At 32.5% G+C, this 21731-nt stretch overlaps 2 protein-coding genes across 2 annotated transcripts in view; one reads left to right on the top strand and one right to left on the bottom strand.

Moving 5' to 3' along the window:
- The window catches only part of LOC143045157 (beta-1,3-N-acetylglucosaminyltransferase radical fringe-like), a 31829-nt gene extending 22342 nt beyond the window's left edge, over positions 1 to 9487 (bottom strand). The window contains exons 1-2 of the mRNA XM_076217466.1: positions 8928 to 9487; positions 4227 to 4275 (exon numbers count right to left, since the gene is read on the bottom strand). Coding sequence (XP_076073581.1) covers positions 4227 to 4275; positions 8928 to 9413 — 535 coding nt within the window. The 5' untranslated portion in view covers positions 9414 to 9487. The remainder of the gene's footprint in view (positions 1 to 4226; positions 4276 to 8927) is intronic.
- A 3594-nt stretch (positions 9488 to 13081) lies between these two features.
- LOC143045156 (syntaxin-8-like) lies at positions 13082 to 20909 on the top strand. Its single transcript, XM_076217465.1, has 9 exons — positions 13082 to 13169; positions 13591 to 13690; positions 16100 to 16194; positions 16787 to 16888; positions 17532 to 17656; positions 18537 to 18629; positions 19095 to 19196; positions 19847 to 19926; positions 20765 to 20909. The coding sequence occupies exons 1-8, from the start codon at positions 13153 to 13155 to the stop codon at positions 19918 to 19920; spliced, it is 708 nt and encodes a 235-aa protein (XP_076073580.1). The 5' UTR covers positions 13082 to 13152; the 3' UTR covers positions 19921 to 19926; positions 20765 to 20909.
- Positions 20910 to 21731: the final 822 nt, after the last annotated feature.

Here is a 21731-nt window from a genome sequence, read left to right as displayed (position 1 = left end):
AGTGAAATAACCATGCTTATTTCACATGTGAAATTATCAGTTTTTATTTAACTGGGAAATCAATGTAATTCATTGCAACCAATGTAATAATGTTGTTTAAATTCATTTATAAGCAAAATAACAGACATACAAAAATGAACTTGTATTTACATCAATCAGTGTTTCGACAACATTTTGTATACAGCTTTGGTTAGGTGCAATATTGGACTGACAGATCTGTCAAATGTGTTGTACTATCAAGACTACTAGAACACACCCGCGAAATCGCGGGCATATACAGCTTGTGAACTGTTGTAGGATGATTTTTTTGTAAAAGATATTAAGTATGGAGAATTTCATAAAAGGTATCAAAAGCCTTCTCCCTTTTTCCAAAGTCCGATATTTGTTTCCTTTCTGTTAAATTGAATTATTTTCGTGTTTCTGGCCTCAGACCACAATTATTCTTCTCCTTTGCTACAATGCTTCTTTTAGTAAAAGTCAAATCAAATTAAAAATCTGCACCGTTTCAAACATGAAATAAATGTAAATGCTTATATGTAGACCATTATTAGTCAAATAAAATATGCTTCTAGGACAATCCATCAATGCCTTTTCGTTTGAGAGCCTTAATAACATACCAATGGTAGAATATGAATCATGTAAAAATGACTAAGACCAACTTAGGCTTATTTGAGGGGTGGTCGGAGTGGTCCTGATCCCGAAATCCCGGGCTTAAAATCATGAAATCCCGAGATGCAGAATTTAAAGAAATTCATATCCCGAAATCCCGAAATCGAAAACTATATTCCCGGATTCCGTAAGGATCAATCCCCATATCCCGAGCTTAAAAACACCCAATCCCGACGCCCGGAAAAAAAGGTCCTGCCTCCCTCTAATCTCTACCTTACTTTCATTTTTGCCAAATCACTATTTTCCCTTTCAACCATAAATTTTTATGCCCCATTTATGGGCGCTATGTTTTCTAGTCTGTGCATCCGTGCGTTCGTTCGGTCGTCCGTCCGTCCGTCCATCTGTCCCGCTTCAGGTTAAAGTTTTTGGTCGAGGTTGTTTTAGATGAAGTTGAGCATTTTTTACTTATTAATATATATGCAAGTGGTATGACCCCTTAAATAGTAAACATTTCAAATAAAACAGTAAACAGAATCACAGAATCAGGGACTTTCTATACTAACATAGAAAGTCCCTGACAGAATACAGAGAGTCTCTATATATTAAAGTAGTATAATCGTAGTTTACATGTAGATAAACGCTGAAAATAATTCTCCTCTTAATAAGGAGGTATAATAATTGTGGTTCTTGCGATCTAAACACCATGATATGAAACGCGAAAAATAATTGTCCTCTCTAAGGAGGTATAATAGTTGTGATTCTTGCAATCTAAACACCATGATATGGAGAACGCTCTGAATGGCTTATTTATTTTTCATTTTTGTTATCTATCATACGATTGGTTGTACTTGTGTCACATGTTTTACTTATTTTAATATATATATGCCACTGGTATGACCACTTAGATAGTAAACGTTAACATTTCAAAGAAAACAGTAGACAAAAAACAGAGAGTCTCTATATATTGAAGTAGTATAATCGTAGTTTACATGTAGATAAACGCGAAAAATAATTGTCCTTTATAAGGAGGTATAATAGTTGTGGTTCTTGCGATCTAAACACCATGATATTGAAAACGCTCTGATTGTCTTATTTATTTTTCATTTTTGTTATCCATCATACGATTGGTTGTATTTGTGCATGTTTCAAACCGAAAGTCTTATCTATGACTAAAATTCTGTCTGATGACGGAATCATATCCGGACTCCTTTTTTGACGTTTTTCTCCCAAAATAACTCAATCTGAATAATCATAAGAATGGATGACAAATGCGACTATGCATGTTACCTATAGGACACAGAGGCATGATGATTGATTTATTATTTGAGGGGTGGTCGGAGTGGTCCTGATCCCAAAATCCCTTGCTTAAAATCATGAAATCCCGAGATGCAGAATTTAAAGAAATTCATATCCCGAAATCCCGAAATCGAAAACTATATTCCCGGATTCCGTAAGGATCAATCCCCATATATCCCGAGCTTTAAAACAACCGATCCCGACGCCCCGAAAAAGGTCCTGCCTCCCTCTAATCTCTACCTTACTTTCATTTTGGCAAATCACTATTTTCCCTTTCAACCATAAATTTTTATGCCCCATTTATGGGCGCTATGTTTTCTAGTCTGTGCATCCGTGCGTTCGTTCATTCGTTCGTTCGGTCGTCCGTCTGTCCCGCTTCAGGTTAAAGTTTTTGGTCGAGGTAGTTTTAGATGAAGTTGAGCATTTTTTACTTATTAATATATATGCAAGTGGTATGACACCTTAAATAGTAAACATTTCAAAGAAAACAGTAGACAGAATCAGGGACTTTCTATACTAACATAGAAAGTCCCTGACAGAATACAGAGAGTCTCTATATATTAAAGTAGTATAATCGTAGTTTACATGTAGATAAACGCTGAAAATAATTCTCCTCTTTAAGGAGGTATAATAATTGTGGTTCTTGCGATCTAAACACCATGATATGAAACGCGAAAAATAATTGTCCTCTCTAACATGTCTAAGGAGGTATAATAGTTGTGATTCTTGCGATCTAAACACCATGATATGGAGAATGCTCTGAATGGCTTATTTATTTTTCATCTTTGTTATCTATCATACGATTGGTTGTACTTGTGTCACATGTTTTACTTATTTTAATATATATATGCCACTGGTATGACCACTTAGATAGTAAACGTTAACATTTTAAAGAAAACAGTAGACAGAATACAGAGAGTCTCTATATATTGAAGTAGTATAATCGTAGTTTACATGTAGATAAACGCGAAAAATAATTGTCCTCTATAAGGAGGTATAATAGTTGTGGTTCTTGCGATCTAAACACCATGATATTGAAAACGCTCTGATTGTCTTATTTATTTTTCATTTTTGTTATCCATCATACGATTGGTTGTATTTGTGCATGTTTCAAACCGAAAGTCTTATCTATGACTAAAATTCTGTCTGATGACGGAATCATATCCGGACTCCTTTTTTGACGTTTTTCTCCCAAAATAACTCAATCTGAATAATCATAAGAATGGATGACAAATGCGACTATGCATGTTACCTATAGGACACAGAGGCATGATGATTGATTTATTGTGGAAGGAAGAGAAGCGACACACAAAATGAGGTCTTCTCGTTTAATAGTATAGATACAATTTAAGAATGGTTAATTTGAATTTATTGAAAACAAAGAGTATCTGAAAGATTATTCAAATACAACACTTAAAAGGATGTACCTGCTTATAATTCAGCATAAATTTAAACACATGCATAGGTTGTTGTACAATAGTAGAACTTCCCTGAATACAAGGGGGGCTAACATACATGTGTATGAAGTGAAATATCATTGATTTATTAATATACCACAATGATTACGAGTCTGGAACATGTTGCATGTATATGCAATGGTATTGGTATATGTACATTTGTACTTGTACATGTAGGTACAATTTAACCATCCACATGTACCTTAAGCTTATAACAATCAGACATAAATTTAAAGGGAAGCTGGCATTAATCCAATGTGAATGATGAGGAACAAAATGATCAGACAAGAGGTTATCTCCCCTTAGGACAAAGATGTACTTTAAAGAGAGTTTATATATGTTCTATTACAGTCATGAAAGTGATGAGACAGCATTCTTGTCTGACTGGAAAAATGTACTGAAATTAAACTTCTTTCATGATCATCATTAAACCTCTAACATGTCTAACTTGCTGACATATCATATCAGACATTTACAGTGTTGATACATCAAACCTCTAACATATTGACCCAACAGACATTTACAGCGGTAATTTCTCTGAAAATTGAAACTGTAGGCAAATTCTAAGGTTTCTTTCAATTAGCATGATTAGTGTTTTAATTTAAAAGTCTTTGAAGTTGATTTGTTGATAAACCTTTAACTTTTAAGTATTTACAAACATGATAAATTTAAGGGAAAAAAGCATTTTACTTAAGATTAAATTACATTTGGTATGTTATTGTTTATCAGCATACATGTACTTCATTGTATCCCAAAATAATTTGTAAAAAAAAAGATAAAAAATTATAGTAATTTTTAAACTCAAACTTCATGCATGTAACATTTACATGTATACCATGTATACCTGAATATAGAAAAACTTACCATGAAAATTTTCTGGAATGTGTGAATCATTATCTGTAAATATATAGGTCTGAAAAGGAGAATATATAGAACTGTTATCATGTACTAGAATGAAACAATACATTTTTTTCATGACATAAAAGCTGGATGTATTTTGCACATCTAGCATATATATACAATGACTTTTATTATTATGTCATGTATGTAAAACTATATTGATTATAATTTAAAATTAAATCTACAAATTTAATAATTTTCCTATACATGTACTTTAAAGATATTCATGTAACTTCATTATCCGATTTCTGTATAAATTCATATTTTTTTCATTTTCTGTTTATACATGAATTTGTGTTTCTTTCATTTTCTGATTCATTTTAATAAATTTTGAACATTTACCAGGCATGTACGTCATTCATCATGTTCATGTCATTCAGAATTTCTGTTTAGCATTACAAAATTTTGTATCAAGCTAGAGTTGTCATTGATATCATCATGATCAAACTAATTTATAAAATCTTACACATGTAATTAACAACTGACAGAATGTGAGAAAATACAATGACTACTAACACTTTTAAGTGTAAGAAACTTACAATATGATACATGTACATGTATATACAACGTTAACATGTATGGCATTTGGATTGTTTTAATTTTTAGAAAATTTAGATTAACATGATTGAGTCAAATCTTTTTTCATCATGTTCATTTTTTTTTTCTGTTAACTGCAAGTTTTTTTTTTGTTTTTTTAATATATCATGTTTATGTTTCACTTGAACATATAGTTTATATCATGTAGCCATTAACATACATCATGTACATTTGTGTTTTATGGTCCAATATTAAAACATTTAACATGGTTAAATTTTCAAAATACCCTAAGAGTTTATTTTTTTTAAGAAAACAAACAAACATGACAAAGTTTAATTTTGGACCCTTTGACCTCAATGTCAAAATGAATGTGGACTTATTTGATACAAAAGGGCACAAAATCAAAAATCTAAATGAACAAAAGATGAATGGTACGATTCAGCATACCAAAGAATCCCAAATTCAATTTTATTTGATTCCCATCAAACAGTTTTATTTCGGACCCTGATTTGGATCAACTTGAACATGTTGAATACTGCGCCCAAAATCAGAAATCAGTAGCTGCGGAACCGTAGCTCTTAGGTCCTTATGTTATTTTTTTACTATTTGCGGACCGTCCGCAAATAGTCAAAAAATAACATAAGGACCTAAGAGCTACGGTTCCGCAGCTAAGAAATCAGATGACATGTTTAAATTCAGTATATATTGTATCTAATTGCATCATTTATAAAACAGCAAGAAATTTCATGAACTCAGAACTACAATGTAAATGGTGTGAACCATCTGACAATACCATTTCCTAAATGTTGTGACTACTAACCATAACCAAGGATTTGAAATTACCCTATACAAATCCTTGACATGACTAAATTGTGAGTTGGATAGAGTAAAAAAAAAGATCCAAACTTTTATTCTTAAATGACTAAAATGTGTGCAAAATTTCTGGATCCTTGGTTTTGATTATGAACTCTGATTTGACCATGTTGACTGTCTGGAAAAAAGAACACGACTCAATTTTATCCAAAATTGATAGAAATCATCGTCTAAAAATTTCAGATCCTTGCACAAACAATTACTGGATATTGATAATTCTACAAAAAGAGGTACAGTCATGGTAAATTATAAACATCTCCAGTCATAAAAAAGTATTTATCAAGTACCATGTCAGGGTTTAAGCTAGGATTTTGAGGGCTTTAGTCACTTTTGCGCGCTATTAAAATCAACCTTATTTTGTGTATAAGCAATAGAACAATGATGTATATTACTAGCTTCATCTTTTGACTTGGTCAGATTTTAAGGATTCTTTAAGGGATTGAGGCACCAGCATGATTGGCAGTTATTGTATGATTTTACTGTATTGGCCATTATTATGAAAGATTCTGACATGGAATCCAGAAATTTAGTTCACAATTTCTCTTCAGTTTACACCAGGGGTCATTCCTGAACAACAAAAGTTGGATTCTATTTTTTTTAAACAAGGAATCACAGCAGAAATTAATTTGCAATGATTATTTCACTGCATAATCATTATCCTTATAAAACGTCTAAGTCGATATTTGGATATCATGTCTATCAAGTTGGAAATGTATTATATCCTTTTTGGAACGATTATAATGACTGAAAGGAGGTTGTAAACAAATCAACAATAGATCACGTTTACTACTTTCGGTTTTAAAATGAAACGAAAACGGGAAGTGACACGTGGATAATAAATTCAAAACGAGTCCGGATTCATCAGGAAATTATTATTTTTCGATATAAATTCCTTTAGTAAGAGATATATATTTGTCTCTCTCGTTTAATTGATTCTAAATGATTTCGTATTTTACATTTTTAATGTCTATAAATAGTCAAAGGGATACTTTCACGCATGCGTAGAACACAATACAGGAAGCACCTGTTTAAAACATTTCTCGTGAACTTTTTGAATAAACCTGGGAACAGTATATCTAACATAATAATGTATATGTTCCTGAATAAACACATGAAAGTTCTTTATTTTAAATGGAAAATGCCTTCGAATGACGAATCTACGACAAACTAACTTCAGATTGTGATCGTTTGGGAAATATTGAAATTCAAATGCGAACTGTCCGGGTTGTTACATTTTTGATTAAATGACGAAATTATACTCCTGGTTGTTGAAATGCCGACTGACTGATTTTCCTGGGGAAATAATTATGATGGTCATTCCAGTGTTCTCCCCAGGCCGATATGACGCTGCGGTGCCGCAGCGCCTTCATAATATTTTCGTAGATCCCGCAGCGTCTTAATTGTCCGTTGTCCCTTAATACTTGATCCCGCAGCGTGTTAATTTTCACATTTTCATTATAAATGTTGGTTAAAATTGTCAAGTTGGTGATCACCGCTGAGAGGTCGGTCAGTGTTACGCAATATCTGATAATTAGTTTTACCGGAGCCCCACTTATCTCAGCCTTATCGGACTATGTTATCATGCAATAGCGTAAATGATCATCAAGAAGATAGATACTTTAGAAGAAAATTAAAAAGAATAAAAACTTCAGTGCAGAAATTGAAGAAATAGATCGCAAATACATTGTATTTCCGCATTGTGTGTGTGATCACTTGACCATTTAAATAACAAATTTTTTCATTGGTCGAGAAGAAGAATCTATTTTAACACGACCAATGAACGTGATGAATATACGTGATAAATTTGAATACACATTGGTAAAGATATTTACGATGAAAATTATGAATGAGAGTATTTGTAATTCAAAAAAATAAAATAAACTTTGATTAAAAATAAAGAGAAGTGATTTATTTTAATAGAAAGTGAAAAAATGTTACTTGCAAAGTAAATTGTCTCAAACTCGTGTTTTTAGAAATAAAATGATCATTGAACATCGATCGTAAAATTCTGTGCGTCGGGAAATATGTGACAATCAACACGGGTACGGAATTGCTGCAGCTTCTATATAATGTCACTAGTTGATAATTTCAATGGTCTTAACTTTAACAAACTTGCAAAGTTTCGTTTATATCTACCTGCCAGAGATAGGTTTTAACAATAGTACACACGGAAGCGCAATGTAAAACTACGGAAGCTGGTCAGCTGTTCATTAACATATTTTTGTTTTAAAAAGTTCTATACCAAATATGATCAAATATCTAAACCAAATTCGATTTTATTAATTCTGAATGAACATGTTCTCTGCAAATAACAAAAGGGTGACTTCTAAGCAAAAGGCAGATGATGGAAGTAGAAGTTTTTTTTCATCCTAATGACTTCTAATGAAAAGGGGAATACACCTTCCTCTACACTGTCAGTATAAGCAGATGTCATTGCTTCTCCTAATCCCAACCTAGCTAAAGTTTTAGCAAGTGATAACAGCAAGCACCATGTTTCTGGCTTCAATGACAAGTGGCTGACTGAGTTTTCATGGCTTACAAATGTTAAAGGGGGTATAAGCAAAAGTTATTGTGAGAGGGGGTTTTTAACCCTAAAGAGGATAAAGACAAAATTGAGGAACAGACTGTCCAACAAAATTACACTATCTTGAAACATTATCCCTAGAAGGAGCAGAGAGTACATAGATGAATATTTATATTTTGACTGATAAATAACTTTTGTGTTCAATTTATTTCATATAAATATATATATTCTTGTAATTCATAAAAATACTCTGCATTATCAAACACATAACACAAAGCATTATAATTCATATTGCATGTCATGGATTAATGACTTGATTGCTTCAGATGACAAAAGTTCACTCTAAAAAAAAGAGTTACGTGCCCTTCAATTTTGCGCCTTAAAAAAATCCTGGGGAGAACACTGCATTCAATTATGGGGTTAATTAATAAATTACAGATAAGTGACCCATCTGATGGCGATAAGCGGATTAGTTGTAATCACAACTTGTAACACCTGTTGAAAATGTTAATTACCTTGAGGTCATAAACTTGTCAAACATATGAAGACAGGTAGATTTATAGTTTTTATTGCGAAATTTTTTTACACTTTTCAAAATTAAAGTGACGAAATTGATTTGAAATACTTTCGTCAATGAGAAAACCCTTTCGTAAAATACGAAAATGACGAGCGCTAGCAAAATCACTGACATGTACATTGTAATTTGTATATCAGAAAATCAAGATGCTCACCTCATCCTTAGCTAAAGGAATCCATGTTTCCATCAGCAAATCAAGTCTTGAATTCCTGTTTGATTTAGTGGTTTTAACAGAAATAAATATATCAGACTGAACTGTTTTCCTCATCACATTTTTAACATTCTGAATACGGTTCTGTTTTATTTTACCATTTTTGTTTACAATTTCATCTTTTCCCAAGTTTTCATCATCTGCAACAGAATTGACTCCATTTGTTTTTCTTTGGAATTTTATATGGTCAACCACCTGTTGTTCTTTCTGCAGCGATAACTGTCTTCTATAACTTCTTTTAACAAACTTTGTAAACACAATTTGCTTTGTTTGTATGCGTTCTGTATTTGTGACAGAAATTAATACAAGTGCAAGAATAAATGTGACAATCACAAGGAATAATTTGCAAATTCTTCGCAAAGAAATTCGCATCACTTGTCCACAGATGTTTACTTGTGTCTTTCTGCATTCCGACACATTACAATTCATGCAAGCAACCTGTACAATCGCATGCTCAGTAAACTTTCCCACGGTTGTAAACTTTGATTTACCTGGATCTTTGAAAAAAGTAGGTCAACGTATGAGCGATGTGTAAAAAGGTTAAAAAATATTTTAGAATCCAGTAGGGCAACAGTGTCAAGGTCAGATAGATGAGAAAAGGAAAGAAGTTAAATTGAAAATGTAAAAGATGTGTTCTCTCAACGTAAACTTGTTTTATTAAAAGACATGAAAATGTAATGTCGATTTATTTAGACTCTGTTACCTTTTTACTAACAACAGATTTACTTCAAACTTGGATTTTGTTAAAGAAAAAGTTTGATATTTTATGACAATATTTTTTTAATGAAAAATCATGAGTTGTTTGTATATATGTTGACGCCAAGACTCTGACATGAACACAGGAAGAATACATTTATCTATAAGTCTCCGCTTAGACTGAGAAATGTGCCGATTTTAACACCGAGTGGAAGATTTATCTGAGCTAACATAACTTCTTTTATTTTTTTCAATTGATTCCTTGTACATAATAAATGAAACTTTTTACCCCAAATCCCTGACCTGAAATGAAACTTTAATCTTTTTATACAGATGTGCAGCTTATATAAGCCTCCAGTATCACAACTTTTCATATATATTGGATATTGAAAAATACCTAGTTATAGTTTCTTATTTGTTTTTAACCAAAAAGAGACCTAGTATATGTATCAGGATTTTGTTATTCATAGATTTTCCCAAAAATATGATGGAGTTATAACTACGGTTTAATCACATCTATAGAAAGTATCAAATTATATTTTGAATTGGGACTATATCACAGTATAATACTATAGTCTCGGTTTTAGATAGTCTAGTGAATACAACAACTGAAAATACAATATTATCAGTCCCAAAGGCATGATTCTAAACACACACTTACTTAATTTTCCGTTTATAAATTTAGAATTTATCAAGAGAATTTTTTGATTGTTCATATGTGCCGACTATTAATAAAAACATACTTCTTTACCTACTGACAAAGTTATAACGTGCTATTTTTTTTTTTTTATCATATATATGTTTCTTTTTAATTTCACACTCTTATCATATATATATCACGAAGCTTAAAATTGGTTCTTACTGGGTACTCCGTCTGACCTGATCAGGAAATTGAATTAAGAACCAACATGGTGTGACTTTGTTTAAAATTCAAATATCTTTTTAATAACTCGCTTCGTGGTGTTCAAACATGAATAGAATTGACAACCAACCTGGATGACCACAAGAAAAAAAAAACCACCTAAATATGATAAGAGTGTGTGCTGTCAATCTTAACACCTAATTTTATTGTACGATTTTTTTTTATGACATTCTTAATGAAAAGTAAAAAACAATTGTTCCAATGAATATTTTTTTTATTACTTCTAATTCTAAAATAATTATACATCCTCCCTTTATAACAATAAAAATTATTGCCGAAACCGTCGGACTTTAGAAAGTATTGCCGGTACGACAGTTTGGCCGAAACGATTACAGCCGTACGGCAGTTTGGCCGAAACGACTGAGGTCGAGCGGCAATGTGGCCGAAACGACTGATGCCGTGCGGCAGTTTACCCGAAAAGACTAAGGCCGTACGGCATTTTGGCCGAAACTACTAAGGCCGTACGGCAGTTTGGCCGATACGTCTGAGGACGGTGCGGCAGTTTGGCCGAAACGACTACGACCGTACGATAGTTGGGCCAATACGTATGAGGACGTTACGACTGAGAACGGCACGGCATGTACGACATGTAGAGAGCCTTGGTGTAGTGGTTAGTGCATCGGACTACTAACACAAAGGTTCCTGCATGGTTCGAATCCCGTTCCGGGATGAAAATTTCAGGGACTGAATTTTCGACTCTCCATTGACACCTTTTGCGAGTATGGTCTTGAGGAAACGATGATAGTCTGTCGGAAGGGGACGATAAATGGCTGATACGTGTTAAGAGAGAGCCATATCTCTTGCACGTATAAAAAGGCACCCTTGTAGATTTCGTAAAAAGAGCAGGCTAATGCCGCTACAAGGCAGCACTCGCACCCGCAAAGTGGAAAGGGATTAATATAAGTTGCAAAACTTGTTTCCCAATCCACTATAAATAAATATGTTTCAACTAAACTAACGGTACGGCAGTGTGTCCGATACGACAAGGCGACTGCGGACGGTACGGCACGGTGGCCGATAAGTCCTCCATCGGGTGATACTTAGATCATAGTCGGCTTATTGGTTAATCCAATTACATGACAGTAAATGGATATCAATAAAAGGAGGTGTCTGGTATGCGTCAACGAAACAGCAACCCAAACGTCAAAAATATCCAAAATACATCTAAAGGTCTTTAGGTTCAACTATACAAAGACAGGTGTTCACACAATATGTCCAACCCCAACTTGTGCAGTAGACGACTCAAAACGTATTGACTACTGCACATATTGGAGCTGACCGGTACATTATGTGACAATCTGGTTAATATTCAGGTCTATCAGAATTCGCTTGCCCCGTCGCAATTATATAAGAGGATATTGAAAACAGATCCATATTTTAGATAGATGAGATTGACAACAGATTTTTTTTGCGTTTGGAGGGACTCGGTTTTCAACAAAAATCTGCACCAGTCATTAATCATCTTTATTCAAATGGAAGACTGGAAAACTTAAAGAAAGAAAGAAAAAAAGGAGACGTTTACAGCTGAGTACGAGTGGATTTTGCTCGTGGTTGAAGGCCACACGGCCTTGACCTTATAGTTATATTTATTGAAAATCAGCCTACCATGCAGTATTGGTCACTGTTAAGTAAGTAAGCAAATGTTTGCACCTGTCCTAAGTCAGGAATCTGATGTACAGTAGTTGTCGTTTGTTTATGTAATTTATATGTGTTTCTCGTTTCTCGTTTATATATAGATTAAACCGTTGGTTTTCCCGTTTGAATGGTTTTACACTAGTAATTTTTGGGCCCTTTATAGCTTTTTGTTCGGTGTGAGCCAAGGCTCTATGTTGAAGGCCGTACATTGACCTATAATGGTTTACTTTTATAAATTGTGATGTAGAGATGTCTCATTGGCACTCACACCACATCTTCCTATATCTGAGTAAGTAAGTAAAACTTTATTTTGATTCGGTATATTGACACACATTACAAACATAAGCTCTAATGACTGAGCTTTTCACATAATATGTGTATAGATGCATGTCTCATTGACAATCATATCACATCTCCTTGTTTTATACTGCATGGTACTGTTTCCATTGTTTTAAAGAATCAAAGTGTATGGCCTAACTCGGGTAAAGATCCGTCTAATCAATTTCTTAAGGATTGTTTGTCATAACCGAATCCACATCAAACCAGGCACATTTCTCACCAAACAAGTAGGCTAATAGATTCCTAATACACTAGTCTTTGATGTCTTAAAATCAGTCTGGTGTATATAGTCCATTATTTTTTAAACCAGCCAAATACCTTATGTACGGTTTTTATCCGCTGATCGATATTACAAATAATAAGAAACAACTGTTTTGATTTATTCAAGGATTTATATAATAAAATTTATTGTAAATATGTTCTTGGACCAACTTATGTATACATGTATTGGACAAAAATTGTGTTTAGGGTTCAGTTCCCCATAGCATGTACCTCTTACAGTGACCCGAGCAATAGCCTACATAAAGTCTTACCTTTATTCATTCTAATGTCAAATTGTAAACTTCCGATCACAAGATGGCAAGCGATACTTGGTTAGTAATCTGAATGTTTAATATATAGCATACAAAAGCTATAGATAAAGGCATGAAACCTATTTAATTTCCCTCCCCAATAGTAAAATGATTTATCGAGATACACATTCAGTTCACGTTGCTTTCATGTCAAAAATAACCAGTGTTTTAAAACAAAAACAAAAAGGGGGAGGGCAGTTTCAAAGCTCCTGCAACCGATAATATTTTTTACATTTATATATTACACTTGAAAATACTTCTTAAAGGTAAGTTATATGATTACATAATAGTTATTCCTGTTCTGTAGCTATAAATCAGATTTTGACCCATTTAACAAATTTTGTATTTACCATTTATAAGCATGATAAGTATTATTATTTTTACACTTATCATGCTTATCAAAAATAATGTTTGAATAATTTGGCTGTAATTGTTTCTTCAGGTTAAAAGACTATGAAGCCTGTGCTAGTGTTGGTCAAGAACTTATGGTTTTGATCAATGATAGAAATAAAAATGGTCGCACAAGTTCTACATACACAAAGGTAAACAATGTGTGTAAAGAAGCTATGGTTAACATGAATCCGGGTTCGTTCGCGCCCATTCACGTTCGCACCCACTCATGTTCGCCCCCTTTCACTTTCGCACCCTACATGGTTAACATTAGAATCAATGCTTTTTTTTTTAAAAAGACGAAACAAATCAAGGGGACGATAAAAGCTCATAATTTAAACATGTGTTAAAGAAAAATATAGAATAAACACACCATGGTAAAAGAAATACAATCCTCAATAAAATAAAATTGAGAATGGAAATGGGGAATGTGTCAAAGAGACAACAACCCGACCAAAATAAAAAAACACAACAGCAGAAGGTCACCAACAGGTCTTCAATGTAGCGAGAAATTCCCGCACCCGGAGGCGTCCTTCAGCTGGCCCCTAAACAAATATATACTAGTTCAGTGATAATGAACGCCATACTAATTTCCAAATTGTACACAAGAAACTAAAATTTAAATAATACAAGACTAACAAAGGCCAGAGGCTCCTGACTTGGGACAGGCGCAAAAAATGCGGCGGGGTTAAACATGTTTGTGAGATCTCAACCCTCCCCCTATACCTCTAACCAGTGTAGAAAAGTAAAAGCATAACAATACGCACATTAAAATTCAGTTCAAGAGAAGTCCGAGTCTGATGTCAGAAGATGTAACCAAAGAAAATAAACAAAATGACAATAATACATAAATAACAACAGACTACTAGCAGTTAACTGACATGCCAGCTCCAGACTTCAATAAAACTGACTGAAAGATTATGATTTCATCATATGAACATCAGGCACAATCCTTCCCGTAAGGGGTTTAGTATCATACCATCGTAACATATATGAGAAGAACATAACCCGTGTCATGCCAACAACTGTTTTTAGAATAAATGTGTTCCGACGCAAAGACCTTATCAGTGACTCAATATTAACGCCAAAATATGCAATCTTAACACAACATTGGTAACTAAAGATTGAGGAACACTAATCCAACAAAAAATGGGGGTGCTCGAAAAGGGTAAACAGTAATTAGTTCTCACTCCACATGTAGCACCTGTCATGTTGCCCATGTAAGAACAAACCCAGTAATAAGTCTCCTTCTGTGATGTCATAGTCAAGTAGTCCGAGATTACTCTGACGTCCAACGGCTGTTTTGCCAGACAAGCTGGGGCTGTGGGACGTTAGAGGTCGTCCCATATCAAAAAGTGGATATTTGCCCACCCAAAATAGATGCGCTGCCTCGTCGCTTCTTGTGTCGATTGACGGCCTTGGAATAGTATAAATCGGGCATCAATCTGTTCATTTTTCATTTATCTCTTCATTTATGTAAGTTTCACCTACCTGCCAACCTTTATTTTTCCATATTTTAACAGTTTTCACAGAGACCCATCGATTTCTGCATTTTGACTTTCACTTTCAAATGGACGTCAAGTTACGAGAGAGTTTGTGGCCTCGAGACTCAAATATGCAAATATTTATATTTTTTTACCTCCTTTATAGGAGATCGATGTTTAACATTTAGAAGCCAACCACGATTCAATGAGCTCAGACGTCACATGGCCCCAGCTTGTCTGGCAAAACAGCCGTTAGACGTCAGAGTAATCTCTGACTATAGTCAAGCAACCTGTATTGGTGTCCTTTAAACTTTCAAAGGGATGAACCCTTCAATGAATTCCTGTGTGTCCTAATGGCTTTATCAAAGAAGTCATGATAGGAAATGCAACTTATGGAATGTTGCTACATAGATGAAAGAGTTTGGAAGCTGCTATCATTTTCTTATGTTGTAAATTTTTGTTGTAAACCAACCCTAGATGCCAATCTCTTTATGTGAGTCAAGATGTTGCAGTTTTCATAAGAAATATAATTATTGTTAAAAGGACCATTTGCTGTTTATTGAGTGTTAACCACAAATGAACTGATACATGTATGCCGCTTTAATGAATTATGTTTACCACCACTAGAGATGATTGCTACCAGGTTTAAATATAGGGGAAAATATGTCTGAGATACATTTACAGCAGGATGATAAACAGTTAGTAATAACTGATGAAACAGTTTACTTATTTATGTTTTGTGGTTTTCTTAATTAAAAAAAAGTTCATATATAATTTTTGCAAAAATCTATGGGAGCATCTCAAGTATTACAGACATAACAACAGTATTTCCAGAAGAAAAAAAATACAATTTAAAGAATTAGATTTATGAAAAAAAAAAAAAAATATTTCAGCAAATTGCCAAGATATAAATGAATATTTTATTAATTTCTCTGGATTTTCCTGGAAAATAACCTTTCATTTTGTAGTAAATTGTTTATATAGATATTATTTTGAAGCTTCATGAACAATAGCAATGAATTGAAGTTTCAACATGTTCAGGTTTGGTTATTCCAGAAATATTTTCTCTATTTTTAGCTGTCAGCACAGATTAGAGTTAAATTGAAAACATTCTCAAATGAAGTCAACAAGCTGAGACAGAATTTAATACGAGCATCATCATCATATCATATGTATCCTTTGGTTCATATTATTGAGTGTGTTTCAGTCTACGAGTTATAGCAAGTACAGTGTGTGTGATTTTATTAATTCATATCAATTTTATAAATTATATGTCATTTATACCCTCTTTTGGATTTGGAATATACTATTTTTCTTCTTCGACTAACTGACTAATGGGAAATAATAAATGCATGAACTGGAGTGACAAATATTATCGTCTGAATTGTTTTATAATATGTAAACCTTGTGGGACCGACTTGATATCTAAATCTTCCAAGGCTTATCACTACCTTTTTGATACTCAAGATATAGTGCATTGATCATAACATTCTATACTGTTACATCCTATCCATGAACATTTCTAGAAACTTATTGATGTAATATATGCTCAGATATTCAACATGTTCAAGGCACAAAATGATGTAACACTTGTCAAGAAAATTACATTACTTTTGCAACGTGCAGGAATCTTGTATCTATTCTTAAAATACAAATGAAATATAGATGATGTCATTGTTTTAACAGATACAAAGACCCAAAAACATAATGCCCCTTAGTGGGTCATAAAAATCCTACATTAGTAGCCTTAACTGTAATTATTAGAACACAGAGAGAAGTTGAACGTAGACAGATGTTAATTGATAATTTAATTACTAAAGAAAAACAGATAAATGAAGCTTTTAAAAATGAAGGTAGTAATTCTAGGTGAGTAATTTGAATTCAATGTTTTAGTTTCATTATAATTCAAATTGTTTGTTGTTAGTGATTTACTTTTGTATGGACTGTGATGAAAGTCGCAGAAATTGAGACCGATGGTTTTATTAAAAGCAGCTACAACTGTTAAGTTTTCTGCTAAGGCCAAATAAAAAAGTATGTGTGGTTCCAGTTACATCTAAAAAAAAGTTAGGGTAGGTAGGTAGGGATTTTTTTTTAATTTTATGTTTTTTTTTTACATTGAGTCTATGGGAGCAACATTCTGAATTTAACAGTGCTTAATGAAAAATGACAATAAAATCTTTAGGGTAGGCTATTTTTAAGCCGAAAAAGTAGGGACGGTAGGGTTACTGGAACCACACATATATTTTTATTTGGCCTAATCCAGCCACATTACATGTAGATTAATAAGCAATTTCCAATGTCAAGTTTTCTGCATAAGAAACTTTTTGTTATAGACCAATGATATTTTATATGAAGTTGCATTACTACCAGAAAACATCAGTTTGAAGACTTTTTCAAGGCCATGGAGTCAATTTCACAAAAAAAAAAAAACTTATGACTAAGATTGGTTGTACTCTGAATCCATTTGTCAGAGTCATTCAATCTTTTCAGTTAAATTTTTTCATTACAGAAATACGCTGATTGGTACAGATACATTTGGTAATAATGATCCTTGGGGTGTTAAAGATGAACCTGAAGACTTCCAGGGAAGATCCAATACTGAAGTTAGAACACAACAGCAGCAAATTATTCAACGTAAGATCTATAAGTTGTTCCTATGAACATCTTCAAGAGATTGATTTATCTTTCTTCCAACTGTCTCAATAGTTTAATGGCATCATGGTCCAATCAATTGAAGGAGGACCAAGGTTTTGAGAGAAAGGACTTGTCGGGTTGGCTTCTGAAAAATATTTAAAGGAGGGTAACATGTCTTTCTGCAGACTGTTTCCTTCTGAATAAGCACATTAAATATCTTGCTGAAACTTGAAAGTTGAAAAATCTAAAATTTAACATTTTGAGTGGAGATCTAGAACTATCAAACCTCACATGCAACAGTTTAATATTGTAGACCGACTAATTTTCGCAAGTTAAAATATCATTGGGAATATGTAAAACTTGCGCTGGGATCTATATCAAGTAAGTTTTAAAATTGCAAAATTAAATCAACTGGGTTAGAAAGGTTGAAACTTGAAATAAAGTTAATAAACAAGAAAATAAGTTAGGTTACAGAATTTAAGCCAAACTTAATAGGTACAATGTATAGGAAGATGTGGTGTGAGTGCCAATGAGACAACTCTCCATCCAAATAACAATTTATAAAAGTATACATGTTACACAGATATATCCTGATTTGTAAAAATTAAAGTGACAAGAGTATTTTATGAAATTAAAGTTGACATTTGAAATTAAGATGCTTTGCATGTAAAATGTTTTACAAACTTTATCTTTGACACCCGTCATACTGGTAATTGTCCAATCAAACGAAAGGTTTAAGTTTTTTTCTTTAAAAATAAAAAATGTTGTAGCGTGAAAACTTCTTTAAAAAGATATTTTTGCCAGAATGAAATTGCATTTCATAAGATGAACAAAGAGTAGCCTCTTTTGGGTTGTAACAAGTTTTATTTGATATTTTCAGAACAAGACAGAGGTCTAGAATCACTTTCTCATGTTATAACAAGACAGAAACAAATGGCCATAGATATAGGTGATGAAGTAGATAGTCAGAATGGTAAGTACTATCTCATTTTATTTCTAGATAAAGCTGATGATCATAGAGGTACAAACTAATAGATAAAATTAAAAGATTTAATTGCATAAACATGATAAAGGGTAAAATTTTATTTTGAAATAGGTGATCAAATTCAAGTTTGTACTCAATGTATTCAGTGACACATTTGTTATATTTTGTACTTAAATGTCATGTACATGAATAATCATAACAATAAAGATTGCTTGTATATTTTAATACTAGTATATAATTTAATGATAGCAGATATTCAATAGAAAAAGTGCTTTTTAGCAATCTACAAGGAAAACCTTTCTTATTATAATATTAACCAAACTGAGAGGGAATTTAATAGTGTAAGGCTTGCAATATGACATTTAAGAAAAATAAGTCCAAATTGATGCCACTGTTAAAAGATATGACTCTTTTTTATCTGTGTTGAAATAATTGAGTATTTTCTGTTTTCAGTATTGATTGATGACATAGGAGAGCATATGGATAGAACTGGTGAAAGATTAATAAAAGAAACACGGCATATAAAAATTGTAGATAGAAAGTCAAATACATGTGGTAGGTTGTTAAAAGAATGATTTCTATCAAAATCCTAAATTATGATATCATTTTGTTGAAACATTTACTAATGAGTTCAGGTAAATTAAAATCAGTAGTGATGAATATACTTTTCTGGTTTTGAAAGGTTCTTATGTTACATTGTCAAGTGGCTTTTGCAATTTTGCTTAATATTTGCCAAGGGATATTATAAATAGTTGAAGCTTATTTAATGACAGCCATTTTAATTTGCAGTTCAAGGTATCTTAGTATCATATTGACAATTCATATTTATAAGATTCATTTACAGCTGCTAGTATTACGTTTATTGTAATTAGTTTGCAAGATTCCAAACAAACAGAATAGGTAAATAAATACAAAATTGAATAACCATAAAAAGACTTGATCAAATCAAAAAAAGGAGAAAAATAATTAATTCCAATAAGCATTGATGCTATTGGACTTATCAGCAATTCAAATATATCAGTGTGAGCCAAGGCTCCATGTTGAAGGCTGTACCTTGACCTATAATGGTTTACTTTTATAAATTGTTACTTGGATGGAGAGTTGTCTCATTGGCACTCATACCACATCTTCCTATACCTATATATACATTTGTATATAAGTATTCAGTATATCTGTCACCTAATTCACTTCATTATATTTTGTAGGATACTGGGTAGCCATTGTGTTGTTGTTTATTGCTATAATAGTCATTGTTGCTGTACCATACAGTAACAAATAATGATTAGTAAGTAAATGTTCAGAAGGGAGATAATCATATCAAAAATATCATTAAAGTTTAAAAATAATAATTAAAAGGCATGCAAACTGGTGAAAAAATATAACCAGAGTCCTCATTTGAAAAACATGTTTGGGATTGGAAAAAAAAATGTTCAGAAAAAAGTTAAATCACAAAAATACTGAACTCCAAGGAAAATTCAAAACGGAAAGTCCCAAATGAAACGTTAAAATCAAAAGATAAAACACATCAAACGAATAGATATCAGCAGAAACCACAGGTGTCAAAATGATGAAACCTAAACCAACCCAAAACTTGATGCAAGATGTATGTTTTAAATATTTTTAAATTGATTTCATGTTACATAGTAAAAATATATACTATAGAAGTATTGCAATATTAGTTTCAGACATTTATCCTTAATTTCAAATTCTGGTTGGTATTTGGAAAAAGTTGTGGGAAATTCTTGTGGACAACACTTTTTACTTCATTTTACACCACTCAAATGCAGCGAGATAAAATGTAACCATAAAGAAATAAGAAATATGCTGATTTATACATGTTCTAAAACATGGTGGAGTTATACTTTTTTTAGGGCAAAAAAAACCTCATTTTTCTATATATCATATATTCTGTTTTGTAATGCAGGCATATTGAGAAATTTGACACTACAGCCTAAATTATTATAAAAACGACATCAAATGATATACCAGGTGCTTAAATATATTAAAAAAGAAGTCTGATATTGTTTAAGAAACCAGGAAAAAATATATCCAAATACACAAGAAATTTAGATCAAACTAGCATTATGCTGTCATATGGTTAAACCTTTTGTTTTCTTTTTTAGGTTGCATAAAGATTTAGATGGAACTATGCAGAGCTTTATCCATAATAGTGCAATTAAAAACAAACTATATTATAAAGGACCAAATTATGAATGTGATAACTATTGTTTTATAATTCATATGTGTAATATAATTTATTATTTTAAATTTGTCATGTTATTTTTTCAATTGAAACAAATAGTGCCTTTATAATATTTGAGTGTTGATAGTAAAAGAGACACATGTTAAATTGAGAAACCTAGACCACAGAGAACCAAAAAAATTTACCTACAGAATTTGTTTTTAATACTATCAAAAATATAGACTCTGTGATATTGGTTTTTATACAAAAGCTAAATATTTGGATCCATACCACAAGATGAAGGTTAGAATTGATTTTTGGTGTTATTGTCCAAATTCTTTAGTTATTAGGGGCCTTAAAGTAGCCAAAACAAGCATATTGTAGGAGGCTAATATTATTCACTGTGTCTTATATTTAAATAATTAATGAATGGCTTCTAATCAATAGATGATTTATCTGACAGAAAGCCTGATGTACATATTGTTTAGCTACAAAGAAAAAAGAGTATTAACTGACATAAATAATATAGAGTCATTATAGTGACCAAGTCTCCAGTGCCAGTATTCCTTGTTTCACAATGAAGTGTTGTGATAGTGTATTGTAAGTTTTATTGGGCCAGGAAGGGAACGTCAGAAGAAGTGTGAATATGCTAATGACAAAAAAATCAATATTTACATACAGAGAATATCCAGTACCAGAAATTGAAATATCATTGTTCTAGAATTTGTAGATGCTAACTGTTTGTGATTTAGTGGGAGGGATGTGTCATCCAGATTTCCACTAGGAAAACATGCCAAATAAACCTATTGATTAACTAGATATCCAATCAGGCAGTCTTGTTGTTATAGAATTTTTTAACCATTGGTTCTTTAAAATTAGTCATGAACAGTTCCGTACCATCTGCCATC

The sequence above is a fragment of the Mytilus galloprovincialis genome, chromosome 9, assembly GCF_965363235.1.
Source record: "Mytilus galloprovincialis chromosome 9, xbMytGall1.hap1.1, whole genome shotgun sequence".
Lineage (NCBI taxonomy): Eukaryota > Metazoa > Mollusca > Bivalvia > Mytilida > Mytilidae > Mytilus > Mytilus galloprovincialis.
This window is presented reverse-complemented; position numbering and strand designations above follow the sequence as displayed.